This window comes from Protopterus annectens, chromosome 1.part1 (genome assembly GCF_019279795.1).
Source record: "Protopterus annectens isolate FY-2018-M chromosome 1.part1, PAN1.0, whole genome shotgun sequence".
Taxonomy (NCBI): Eukaryota; Metazoa; Chordata; order Ceratodontiformes; family Protopteridae; genus Protopterus; species Protopterus annectens.
The window spans coordinates 1119318156-1119331448 of NC_056726.1; the positions used below are offsets into that span (position 1 = coordinate 1119318156).

General features: G+C 37.3%; 1 protein-coding gene across 1 annotated transcript in view; it reads right to left on the reverse strand.

Moving 5' to 3' along the window:
• The window catches only part of LOC122815615 (deleted in malignant brain tumors 1 protein-like), a 949251-nt gene that overhangs the window by 381091 nt on the left and 554867 nt on the right, over positions 1-13293 (reverse strand). Inside the window, 1 exon segment of the mRNA XM_044088272.1 lies at positions 2369-2689. Coding sequence (XP_043944207.1) covers positions 2369-2689 — 321 coding nt within the window.

The window sequence follows — 13293 nt, forward strand, 5'->3', positions numbered from 1 at the left end:
TCTAAATATGATTGTAAATTCTTTTTTATAAGACCAGTTGCTCCTACTACTTTGATACCATAATGTTTGCACAATTTCCAGTACAGCAGTCTTACCACATTATGCCTTTCAGTATTCAGTCCCTCTGCCATTAGTTACAACCAGAAACGAGGCATACAACTGTTTCCAATTCAGTTCCACAAAACTTACATTTGTCTGTTTCTCCCACAAGTTCAATTGACTTAGTAAACCGGCGTGTATGTAGCCCATTATCTCGGGCTGCCAATATTAACCTTTCATTTCTTGATGTAAATTCACTTCTCCTTAACCATTCCTGCGTTTGTTCTTAATCAACATGAGGCTCTTCCAGAAGTTTTCTATACTTGCAACTGTATTTATGTTTTTTCCATATTTCTTGCCTTCTCTTCTGGTCCTTCACCTTATATTCTTTCTTTTGTTTTTTAGCACATTCAGTTGCTGCCTGGTTTTTATCCACTTCTGGTTTGATTTCCATTCCTGCTTGATATTGATATGCTTCTGCTAAATTAAGCAGAGATGTCATCTTAGATTTATTCTCCTCATGAATCAAAACCTTGATCACATTTGGATCTTGTGAGGTCAGTAGATATGTGTGGAGTCCCACAATTTCAAGGAGGCCCATCCCTCCTTCAGAACGGGGAATATATAATCTTGGTATACACTGAGTTTTATAAATTATTATTATTAAATTATTTGGTGAGCATGAAACATCCTTCTTGTTTTAATATCCAATCTATTCAACACTTTTTGGGGCCAGTCAATCACTCCAAAAACTATAAGTTAGGACAGAAAGAGCAAATTGATTTATAGCTTGGATCTTATTCCTAGGTGTCAATGCTGTTTTCAGGATTGATTTAAGTCTTTTAAAGTACTCCTTACTAAACTTTATTTGCATTTGTTCATGTTTTATTGCTGATCCTTCATCAGTTCCCAAATATTTATACACCCCCTCTTGCTCATTCTTTTATATCACATTCTTGTCTCAAACTGATGTTTTCCTGGTGCTACAATTTTACTTTTTAAAGGTTGCTTTTGCACATATATCAAGACCAAACGACATTCCAATATCATATGAAAAAGTTTTGACAACCTGCAGCTGTGCTTTCAGTTCCTCATCTGATGAGCTATACAATTTTAAATCATCGACAAAGAGTAGATGAGAAGTCATTAGGCTTTGTTGTTTTCTAGAAGCCAAATTGTCGCCATGGCCTAAGTTGTTAAGTAAACAGCTTAATGGGTTAATGGCAAGGCAGAATAGCAAGGGTGACAGAGAGTCACCCTGGAATATCCCCCTTTGAATTTTTATACCTGGGATAATAATCTGTCCTTTATCATGGCTTAATTGCAAAGTGGTCTGCCACTGTTTCATGGTTACTGTAATGTAGTCAATCAGTGTAGAGTGTATCTTATACATTTTAAGAACTCTTTTATCCATGAATGTGGGATACTATCAAATGCTTTTTTGTAGTCAATCCATGCCATACTTAGAGTCTTCCCCTTCTTACAATTCTCCATTATAACTTTGTTTAACCACAAATGATCCTTTGTTCCATATGACCTTCTTTCATTGCCCTTTTGTTCTACTGCCATAATTGAGTTTTCTTCTAGATGTGTATAAACTCTGTTGGCGTCAATTCCTGTGTATAGTTTATACATTGTTGGAAGGCAAGTTATTGGTCTATAGTTTTTAGGGTAGCTTGCAGGTTCACTGTTAAGTAAGAGCATTGTTTTCCCTGTTGTTAACCAGTGCAGGGTGTGTTCGGGGTGTGCATATAAATAGTTCTTACTCATGGTAAGATCCTCGTGCAAAGAAGTTAATACTTTAAGCCAAAAGTTAGGTACTGCATCTACGCCTGGGGTTTTCTCTTGTGTTTCTCTATAAGTAAGACGCTGTAATCACGGGGTGTAGCAATTTCAGTGATGAATGATGATGGCGCATTCTGTGGCTGATGTTGTATTAGATCTACTATAACAATGGAGCATGACAAACATGTTAAATCCTCTGTGTCATCAGTGCAGTGCACAACAATGTTGTCTTTTTCCGTATTTTAAAACACAGGCAAAACTCATTTTACTATATTTCCTTATATGTGAATCACCATTTGGGGACATTTTCAGTAGTGTTCTGTGTTTTGTACTGCTGTTTCAGAAAACTACTATTTTTTGGCAAACTGAAAAAAGCATGAACATCCAAAACATCTAAATTTTACCATGTGACCACCAATGAACATGACCAGTTTACTGGTGAACAAGAAAAACTAGTGGTTCTACAGTGTGATATTTTGTACTTCATTTATTGTCATTCACTGATTAAATTAAAATAACATTAAGACAGACAGATGTTTCATACCTGCACAAGTGACACCAGCATCTTCAGAGTGAATGCAATTGTGCTGCAGAAGTGGAAGGGTTGAACACTCTGAAAGATGAGATTCATTGCCTCTGCACTGGACGTCATCCAAAGTAATAGGACCTGAGCCCATCCCAAAATATGCATTCCCTACGGCAGAAACAGCCTGTCCACAACCAACATTTCTGCAGACAACATTGGCATCATTTATATCCCATAAGTCATCACACACAGTACCCCAATGTGAGTTGTAATAAATCTCAACTCGACCAGAACAGCGATTGGTTCCATTCACAAGACGTAACGGTAAAGGAAAGTTACCTGTTGGTAAAGAAAATGAAAAACATGTATGCAAAGGATATCATTTATCATGATGTCATAATATAATTTCTCCACTTTTAGGGATATAAAATAACATAAACTTTTATAATGCAGTAACAACAAATTAACAAAATGACACAACACAACTATGAGAAAACTCTCAGGACGTTTGTGTGAAACTAGAATAATTATAAGCATTGGTTGCTAGTGGAATATGTACCTATTTTTTCTTGGTGGTTTATCATGTTCTTGTCACTTATTTTTTTCTGAAATCTGCTTGGCTAAACCATCACAAAATTTAAATTATCATTCCTTTTCCTACATTCACTGGGACTTAACACACCACTTTTCCCTGGTCTACAGCACCTAGATTTATTTCATGATTAATTGTAATAATTTCTTTTTTATAATAAACTTAAAACTTAAGCAACAAGCCAGATCAAAAGTCAGAGAGCTGAATAAATGACTGCTTCCCTTAAAGTTATATTCATGTCTTCAAACTGATATAATTGGACTATAAAACATATTTTCTAGTACAAATGTAGTTTATAGGCATACCACTACGTGCGCTAACTTCAGGAATTTGGTGTTTTTTAACTGACCGGAATGTTCAAAATAATACTGTCACAATGAAATAAAAATGTTCTCATCATCCATGTTCTCCTGTCTAGAAGATGCTCTGCATCACAGTTCATGCCTAAAGCTATGGGCCTATACATCTCTTCCCATGATAGGCACCATCTGACGCCTATACTTTTGGGTGAGTTTGGGGTGAAAAAAATCAGCATGCTTTGGGGAGGTGGAAAATATTTTGTGATTTTTTTCTTAATCCTTTTGGTATTTTGCATGAGAAGAAGAATCTTGGATCTGCTAAACATTTCAAAGAGCTTCTATCTCTAATTATACAATGTATGGTGTGGACCACCAGAGTGGTTTGTTTTTGAATTTTCTATGATAGTTGGTTCTGGTGGGACTGCTTGTTCTCACCATTTTTATAAGTGACTTTATGAAGCAAATTGCTGCATCAAGGTCAAGAGTGGTGAAATCGTAAGTGATGTTAATATTTTAAGAGTCAGGAAAACAATGTTGTGTGGTCTAGCTGGTTTTCTTATGAACTATTCAAAAGTGTTTTGTTTATTATGTCAAAAAATGTTGGGGTATAAGCTACCATGGAGTGATTTTCCTCAGAGTAACTCCTTATAGTATGTATACATGAAGTGGATGAGTGGTCTGTTTTCAGCTGAGGCATAATCTTATTTTTTAGAGGCTTTGGAAGTGATTGTCTTATGGCTTTAGCATAAGAGATTCTATTGTGATTATTGTAGAATTGCGGTGGAGTTATATGAAGCTCATAGAACAATTTTTTTAGGAGAGAGTGAAGCCTCCAGATTAGTGAAGGGTAGTTAAAGTTGCCAAAAATAATGTAGGTTTTGTTAATAGGGAGATTACATGGAATAATGAGGAATCTTACATGGTCACTGGGGATAAAGAAGGTTTTCTTTATAAACTATTAGCGTACAATTAATCCTGTACAGACTAGTCTGTAGTTCAATAGACTTAGTTTTGGTATCCCTATAGATCTAACTGAAGGTGATATGCTTATTGAAGAGTACAGATACTTCACCACTGTTGCCACTGGTCAGATGGTATGAAAAGCAATAACCCTTCTATATAGGAGTGTTATCAATACATTCAAACAAATTCTTAGTACCTGTACAGACAATGATGTTTTTCAAATATTAGAATGCCTCTGGATCAGGGACTTTATTGTTTCAGCTTCTTGTAATGGGTAGACCCAATTAATGTGATCTGATTTTGTGACTGGTATTTTAGTTACTATAGTGTTACACAGGTATCGCATGCTCTACAGAGCTTGCTTACATTGTAATGTCCATCTCCTGGACCCTACATAAAATAGGCGCCGGGGAACACAAAGCTTTTTAGCAAATATGCAGAGTCCTTAAAATGTGAGGTGCAAACAATACTCAGCAACCTAATCCAGATTGTCAAGTATCTTGCTCCACACTGACACCTACTGGGTCCCTTTGAAAAGACATTAAGTATTTTACCAATAATTGAAGCTGTTTATCTTTTCATCATTTTTGGGCATTATTCAAGGTGAAGAAAGGATTCCACTGATGATCACTGTCTTACCTGGATTAGCATGAAAGGTTCTGGCATGTCTCTCTGCATGTCCTTCTGGGTTTTATGTCTCACGTTGTTCAGCACTGCGTGTACCACTATCATATCATTGTCATGTTTGTCAGGAGTTAGGGTCCTAGGGCTATTGCAATATCAGAAATCCTGATACGTGGTACCTGAAAGACAGTTCACTGCAACCCTTTCCATCTTGCACCTTATGAGTGATGCAAAAATATGACTGACAACAGAGTCACCTGTCTCAAAAACTCTTCCATTGCTGCTGTGGTTCAGAGTAGATGATTTAGAGTGATTTGCTCAGGGGGGTGCAAATGATGTGGATGAGTGGGCTGTTTTTAGCTGAGGCATAATTATCTTTTTTTCAAAGGCTTTGGCACAGCCTTAATATAAGACATTATATTAAAGGAATGTGATGTAAATATATGAAGCTCAAAGCACAGTGATTTAGGTGAGAGGGAATCCTCCAGATAAATTGGGTGTTTACTCCTATCACATATAGATTTATTAATGTTTTGAACTGGTTCAGTATATGTGAGCATATGGTAATTAGTATACTGTTCTAGCAAAAACTATTAAAAGACTGGAAAAAATGTAAAGCTATCTGTGCTTCCATCTTGTACAGTGTTTATTTACTTTGACCAGTAGAATTAGTACAGCAGATGGTTTCTACATAGTTACCAGGCCCGCAGTCAAGTAGACTATTGCACAACCTTTCCTGAAATCCCAGGTGACCCCTGAACACAGTCTAGTTAATTGATTTCCTCAAGGTCACACTGTATGCAAATTAATATATAAAGATTCAAACCCTGTCGCCTGCACGAGGAAACAGCTCATTGATAAGTCAGAGCTTTAATTCCTGCATTGTCAGACGGTAGAATGTGCACAAAATATAGAGAAGGCTCTGCTGTGATGCAAGATCGTGTACGTTATAAAAGTAAGATGGAAAAAGGGGTTAATACTTTGTAAGTGTTGACGTGCACTAAGCTGGTAGAAAGATAAGAAAGAGAGTATCCCACACTTTATCAGAATAATGGGAGGAGCTTGCCAGATTGATCTTATTTTGCTCATCAGTATGAGTATATGAGATGACATTGGGAGAAACTTCTTATAAGAAATTTATAGTAACTACAGAAAACTCAAAATCCATTATATTTAAAAGAGCAACATGGTTTGTATGAGAAAACCCTTGCTATTCGGGTGTAGGGAAAACATTGGGAGGACAAATGTATTTATAGAGTTTAAGGGGAGTAACTTCACAAAATTATACCTCTGTTCTTGCTGGCAAAAGACACTGAATGAGGACAGGAAGAGAATTTTTTGAGCAAATTAATGTAAGGTGCAGACAGCCAGAGAGACAGTGGGTTTAAAAATAAAACAGAAATAGGGGCGGATGATGAGAACAATTCTTCACACACTTGTCTTTGTTTCTGAATGACTTCAAACAGTCTCAAGCTAATATCCTAATAATGCTAAACACATATACCACTTCTGAGATGCAGTCTTCCCATCCATGTAAAGCAGGGCTCTTCCCTGACCCTATTCAACTATAACCTTAGCCAGTGGATGGGAAATCAGAAATTCTCCACTCTGTCGCCTGTGTCTCCAATGGTAGAGAATAATTGTAAATGTTTGACAATGCATGCCCTAGCTTACACAACCCCCTTGAAAATAAACTCTAAGGCAGCAAAAGTATTGGACACATTTGGGATGTATGATAGAGTAAACTTAAAAACAGATAAAGAAATAAAGTTCCTCAGACACTTTACTTTTATGATAACTGGCCTGGAATGATCACATACTGGCAGGAGTTTAAAAGAACTCAACAAGAAAGAATGGGAAACTGATGACATTCTTATCTCTTTTGTGGAATGGCCTAAACTTATCTCAAACAAATAATTTTATTATGATTGTGAAGGCTGCCAGCCCAGCTAGCTGGAATTTTGTAAATAATTCTTTGTCATTTGTGAATAGTAATATGATTTGTATGCTTGTCTTACAAATGTAAGAAAACTATGTTATCTGGATATTGAACTACTGGTGCAGAAGTGTGTGTTGAACTGCATGTTCTGTACTGAACTTCAAGAATGTAACCACAGTGTACCCTGCTGGAAAAGAGCAGAAATATGTATAAATTATATGCCTGTATAAATGTATGTTTTCATGGTAGAAGTTGGAAAATACAGAGTTAACTTGCAAAACTCTGAGAAAATAAAGTTGAAATTGTTTGAGACTGTGGTATAAAGTTTGTTAATGCAAAGAGACAGGATGTCTACAGCTAGCAGTTTTTCTCTTGTCTAGAAACAGAAATAATAACAGGTTTAAAAATTTAAAAGTGTTAATTGTTTTATGACTTCCACTTGTAGGCAAAAATCTGAGAGATAAGTATTTTTCACAGAGAAATGTTAAATTATGTTGGCATCTGTTAGCCTGGGAACTGAAGGCAGAAGTGACAAGAGTAATATAATCTGAGATAACCCAGCAGTAATGTTTGATAGTAATTTAAGAACTATGTCAGAGAAAAGTCTGTACATTTTTGTATTTTTCTTTGGACCTAGAAACATTTACCGAGCACTTCTGCCTGTGTCCTGCTCTGTAAGTAAGTTTAGATTACAGTGATTTCTCTTAGAGATAGATAGGAACTTAGTAAGATTAGTTTAGATGTTTTTATGCATCTAAGTGATACTGTCCTGCAATGTTCTTTTAAAATATTTCTTGTGATTCTGAACTCTGTTATCACTGTGTTGAGTTATTGAGTATTGTCTTGTTCTTTTATTATTTATTATTAAATACATTTAAACCTTTTAATTGTGGCTGGCTTGTTTAGAGATATTTAAGCTCTTAGCGTACTTGCATATGTATTTGGTGACACTGTACAGGCCACTCCTAAATAGCCTTTAACTCTTAGTCACACTTACCATTTGGATAATAGTAACATTATACAGTAGAATTGGTCATCCTTTGTAAGGGCCTTATATTAGCTGATAAGAGTGGTTGGTGGCAGCTGGTGCTACCCTATAGTCTGTGCAGAAAGGGGCATAGCAAACCTATTCTTCCCTGTAAATGAGGGAGACAGGTGGAATCCCTGGGAAAAATTTGTGGTTTCCCATCCAATCATCAAGGTTGCACTTGAAAAGGGTCAGTGAGGTATTCTGTTTGACATGTATGGGAAGTCTATTACAGAGATGGGGAAGCCTCTGCGAGATTAACCTGATTTTCCATCATGATTTGTTGATGTCGCATATTAGATGTAGGTCTTTTGAGCAGGAAATGTATGAGGAGTTAGACTTAAAGATATTGAGCATTTCTAGTAGGGCAGGGAACGATATTGCCGTTTAGGTGAGACACAGATCATCTTTGAGCAATCTGTATGATACCGAGTAGAGTGATAGTGATTTGAGCCTGTAGGACAGATGTTGGAGGCCATGGATTCTCTTTGTGAGGTATTTCTGTGGCCTTTCCAGTTGGTGCAGTTGCTTGGAGAGGTACATATGAAATGGGGTATTATACTCAATTATTGGCCTAATGAGGGGGGAGTACAGAGAGGTAATAACCTCCTTTTTTCTGAATGCAATGTCTTTACATATGAGATGAACCAAGTAAAAGGCTTTTCTGACCACTGTTGCTACTTGATGGTCGAATGTGATATTGTTGTCAACCTGAGTACACAGGTCTCTCACAACAGAATGTGTGCTTAGGGAGTTGCCATTGATGTGGTAATCAGTAGTGGCCATGTTTTTTTCTGAATGGCATGATAATACATTTTTTGCATTTAACTTAAGGCTAGGACTATGGCACCAGTCATTTCTTGCTGTGAGACCCTCTTGCAGTATGTTAACTTAATCTGGGGAGCCAATGACAGCACACAACTTATAGCCATCCACAAACTTGGTCAGCCACAGGGCTTTCATCTTTGCCTGGACCTCTGAGAAGTAAATGCCAAACAGTAGGGTTGGAGGACAGATCCCTGGGGAATGCCACTAGTGACAGGTTTGCTTTCAGAGGTGGAGGCACCTTCTTTGACGTTGTGGGTCCTATTGATGAGCCAGTTGCCTACCCACCTGACAAGACAGGGATTTATGCCATGTTGTGTTAACTTTTCAATGATGCCTGACTGGGGGATTGTGTCAAAGACATTGGCCAAGTCAAGGTAAGCTATATGTACTGACTTTCCCTCATCCAGATCCTTGGTGACAGTCTCAAAGAAGTCAACCAGATTCAGCAGGCAAGATCTGCACTTGATGAATCCGAACTGGGTGGAGTAAGTGTTTGTAGATTGCCTATGTCCTTGTTTATGAGATCCATAATAATATGCTCCATGGCTTTACAGATCAGACTTGTCAAGCTAATGAGGAGATAGTTTCCAGAGTCAATAGTGACACCACCTTTGTGCAAGGGGATGACAATGACAGTTCTCCACTTTGCTGGAATGAAGCCTGTACTTAGGCTGTGTTTAAATAGGGTACTCAAAGGTGAAGCTAGTTATTGCTGGTGATGGTGCAGAATACAGCCTAGGATACTATAATCTCCCATGGAACCTATGTTCTTTGCCTTGGATAGGGCCTTTAACACTTGATCTACTGAGATGTGAGGTGTGGAATAAGTATTGGAGATGTCAAATGGGCTTTTACGTGGGATAGGAGGGAGAAGTTTGTACTGAACCTATCTGCTAGCAGGTTGGCTAAGTCAACAGGATCAGTGTAAGTGATACCATTAAGTACTAATACGGAACAAACCTGGGCTTTGCCATGGAGGTTAATGATGTAAATGAAGAAGGCTTTGTAGTTTCCCTTTGTTTCGGAGGATAGTTTCATTTCCTAATTGACTTTGGAGGTTTTCACTAGTGATCTAATTTGCTTGTTGAGGCTGAGGAGGCAGTTTTCCAATTTGGAATTTGTTCCTTTTTACCCTTAGACAACAGTTTATTCCTTTTGTTGTAAAGCCTGTTGATAGAGGATGTCCACCAGATGGGTTTGTGTTTCCTCGAGGAGCAGGTTTTAGTTCTGTTGGGTATGGCTGAGTCCATGCAGTTGTACAGGTGCTTGTATACTGTACTGGCATACTGTTCAGCATTCAGCATAGTTGTCTGCATCCTCTGAGGAGGGCAATGGTATGAAGCTACTGATACCTTCCCTTAGGAGGCTGTTGTCAGCTTTTGAGAAGTTCTGTAGCCTGGTTACGGATGGGGGATCGGTAGAGATTTCGAATGAGACAGACTGATGATCTGATCACACCAGGGAAGAACATACTATGGGAGTGGGGCAGCAGTCACCCATGTTGGTGAGAACAAAGACCAGAATGTTTTCTCCCCTTGTTGGGGATGAGACAAGCAGGTCTAGTATGTTAGAATTGATGAACTAAAGGAATCGCTGGGTGAGTGCATTAGTGCAGGAACAGCCCACCCGGTCTAAGATGGAGTAGTAGAAGTCATCAAGGATCAGGGTGTTAGGGGGTATCTTGATGGAGTTAAGTAGGTCCAGGGAGGAGGAATGGGTGTCCTGAGTCATGGTGGGGGGGTCTATATCTAGCTATAACTTGGATGGGTGTCTTGCCAACTGTCATTTATACATAGAGTAATTCCAGTGTGTCATGATGGCAAACCAGTCTGTAGATGTGCTCATCCTTACTGAAGATAGAGACTCCACCACCCTTAGACTTCCCAACCTCATTTTTTTGGATTGGAATGTGTAGAATGAGGTATAGCCTGGTAAGACAGCAGCACTTTACGCAGCCCTGAACCATATTTGCTTGACCGCAAAGACATCAGTATGTTGCAGTGCAAGGAGAGCCTCCAGTGAGTGCATTTTCAGGTTAAGGCTCCTAGCATTAAGCATCATGATCTTCAATTTGCTTTTTGACACATCTAGCCTGTTCTAGGAGAAAGTATTAAAAGACTGGCAAAAAAGTAAACTAGCTGTCCTTCCATCTATTTTGATCAGTAGAGTTAATGCAGCAGATGGCTTCTAGGTAGTTACTAGGCCTGTAATCTAGGACACTATTAAGCAGCCTTTCCTGCATTCCCATTTTCCTCCAAACACTGTCTGGTTAATTGATTTCCTCAAGGTAACACTGTATACAAATGATGACTTAAAGATTCAAACCCTCATCTCCTGGATGAGGGATTAGCTCAATAACAAGTCAGAGCTTTAGTTCCTGCACTATCAGATGGTAGTATATACACACAACATAGAGAATGCTCTACAGTGACTAGTAGTCTTGTTCAAGATGGTGCACATTATAAAAGTAAGATGGAAAAAGGGGTTAGTACTTGTAAGTATTGCCTTGTGTGCTAAGCTGGTAGGAAGTTATGAAAGAGAGAGTATCTCAAGCTTTAGCAAAATAATGGGACGAGCTTGCAAGCTGATCATATCTTACTCAATATTATAAGTAGATAAGATGACATTGGAAGAAACTTCTTACAAGAAATTTATAGTAACTACAGACAACTAAAAAGCCATTATATTTAAAAGAGCAACATGGTTTGGCTGAGAAGATACATGGCATTCAGGTATAGGGAAAACATTAGGAGGGCAAATGTATTTATAGAGTTTAAGGGGAGTAACTTCACAAAATTATACTTCGATTCTTACTGGCAGAATCCACTGAACGAGGACAGGAAGAGAAGTTTTAGTTTAAATTAACGTAAGGTGCAGGCAACCAGAGAGACAGTGGGTTTAAGAATGAAATAGGAACAGGGATGGATGATGAAAAAATCTTCACACACTTAGCTCTGTTTTTAAATGGCTTAAAATAATTTCATGCTTATATCTTAATAATGCTAAACACAGAAAGAGTTTTAAAATGAACTTAAAACAGGTATCTTATTGGAGGGACAGGTATGTGTGTTAGAGTATAGCCTTTCTCAGTAGCAGGTTTCCCATCCATGTAAAGCAGAGATCTTCCCACCCTGACCCTATTCCAATATAACCTTTACCAGTGAATGGGAAATCAGACATTCTCCCCCTAATCTTTTACTTATGTTTCTAATGGATAGGGAAAAACTGTAAATGTTTGACAATGTATGCACTAGCTTACACATACCTCTTGAAAATAGTCTCAGTGGCACCAAATCTGTTAGATGCATTTGGGATGCATGGCGGCTAGGAATAAAATGTTCCTTGAAGTCATTAGCCTACTATATGCCTATGAATCTAAGCAAATAAAACAGCTAAAAAGACACAGAATGATAGATTAAACTTAAAAAACAGAAAACAAAGAAATAAAAGTTCTTCAGCCACTTTACTCTTATAATGAAAGTCCTAGAATCATCTCATTCTGGCGGGAGTTTAAAAGAACCGAAAAAGAACAAGAAAGAAAAAATATAAAATTCTTAAGACTCTTAGCTCTTTTGTGGACTTTTGTAATAATTTATAATCAGCTGAAGCAAACAGAAACTGTTAAAGATTAACTTAAAACAGATAACAATAAATTAAAATAGCTATAATAGCTAGAACCTGAGAAATGAACTTAAAAACAGATTGCAAAAAAAATAAAAAAATTGAAAATTCTACAAAGACTTAGTATTGTCATTGAGTAGCCCGGAACTCTCAAATCAATAACTTTTTGCTGATTTAAGTAAAACTATGAAAATCTACTTTAAAACAGAAAACAAGATATAAAGATTAGCTAGAATTGATGTAAATTGAAACTCTTCTGACACAGCTCTAATGTTGATGAAACAAAATACGATTGTTATTTTTACATTCATGGTGTAGAAAATGTGGGGAGATAAAATGTTGCTAACTTCTTTAAACAGCATTTGTACAGATTATTTTTTACTTGACACCACACCAATAATGTGTGTTAGCATCCATACTGAGTTGAGAACCACCTGACATATTCTCATACAACTAAGTGTTGTAACACAAGAATACAAGTTTGTAAGACAATAAACCAATTCAGTATACTAATTCTATAATGAAAAAAACAGAAGCAAAACCAAGAGCATCAGAAAAACTGACAAGGAATATTCAAAATATATAAGGGAAGACACTTAATTTGCAGGATTTTTACAGGAGCCAAAGCAAACTCCCCCCAATCCAAAACATAAATAAACCTAGCCCATAGTTGTATTAATTTAAAGAAGGGAAAAAACTCCCAAAACAAATGAATCACTGTTAGCACACACTTAGAAATCTCTCTATAGTGATTTCTAAAGAATACAGCAATTGGTGATTCATTCCTTCGCATCTTGGGCTTTTGGAATATCAACATAACCACCTCTATAGATACTGAGTATGTGACTAATATATCCATGAATAAGAAGGCAATTATGTTACATTAGTGGAATCACTTAGCCACCTATATAGGTACAGAGTATATGATTACTATATCTGTGGACAAAAAGGTAATTATGTTCCATTAGTGGAATCACATAGCCACTTATATAGATAGAGTATATAGGTTCATAGGTTCATACTAGGCTATCTGCCCTAGGGCATTTATAA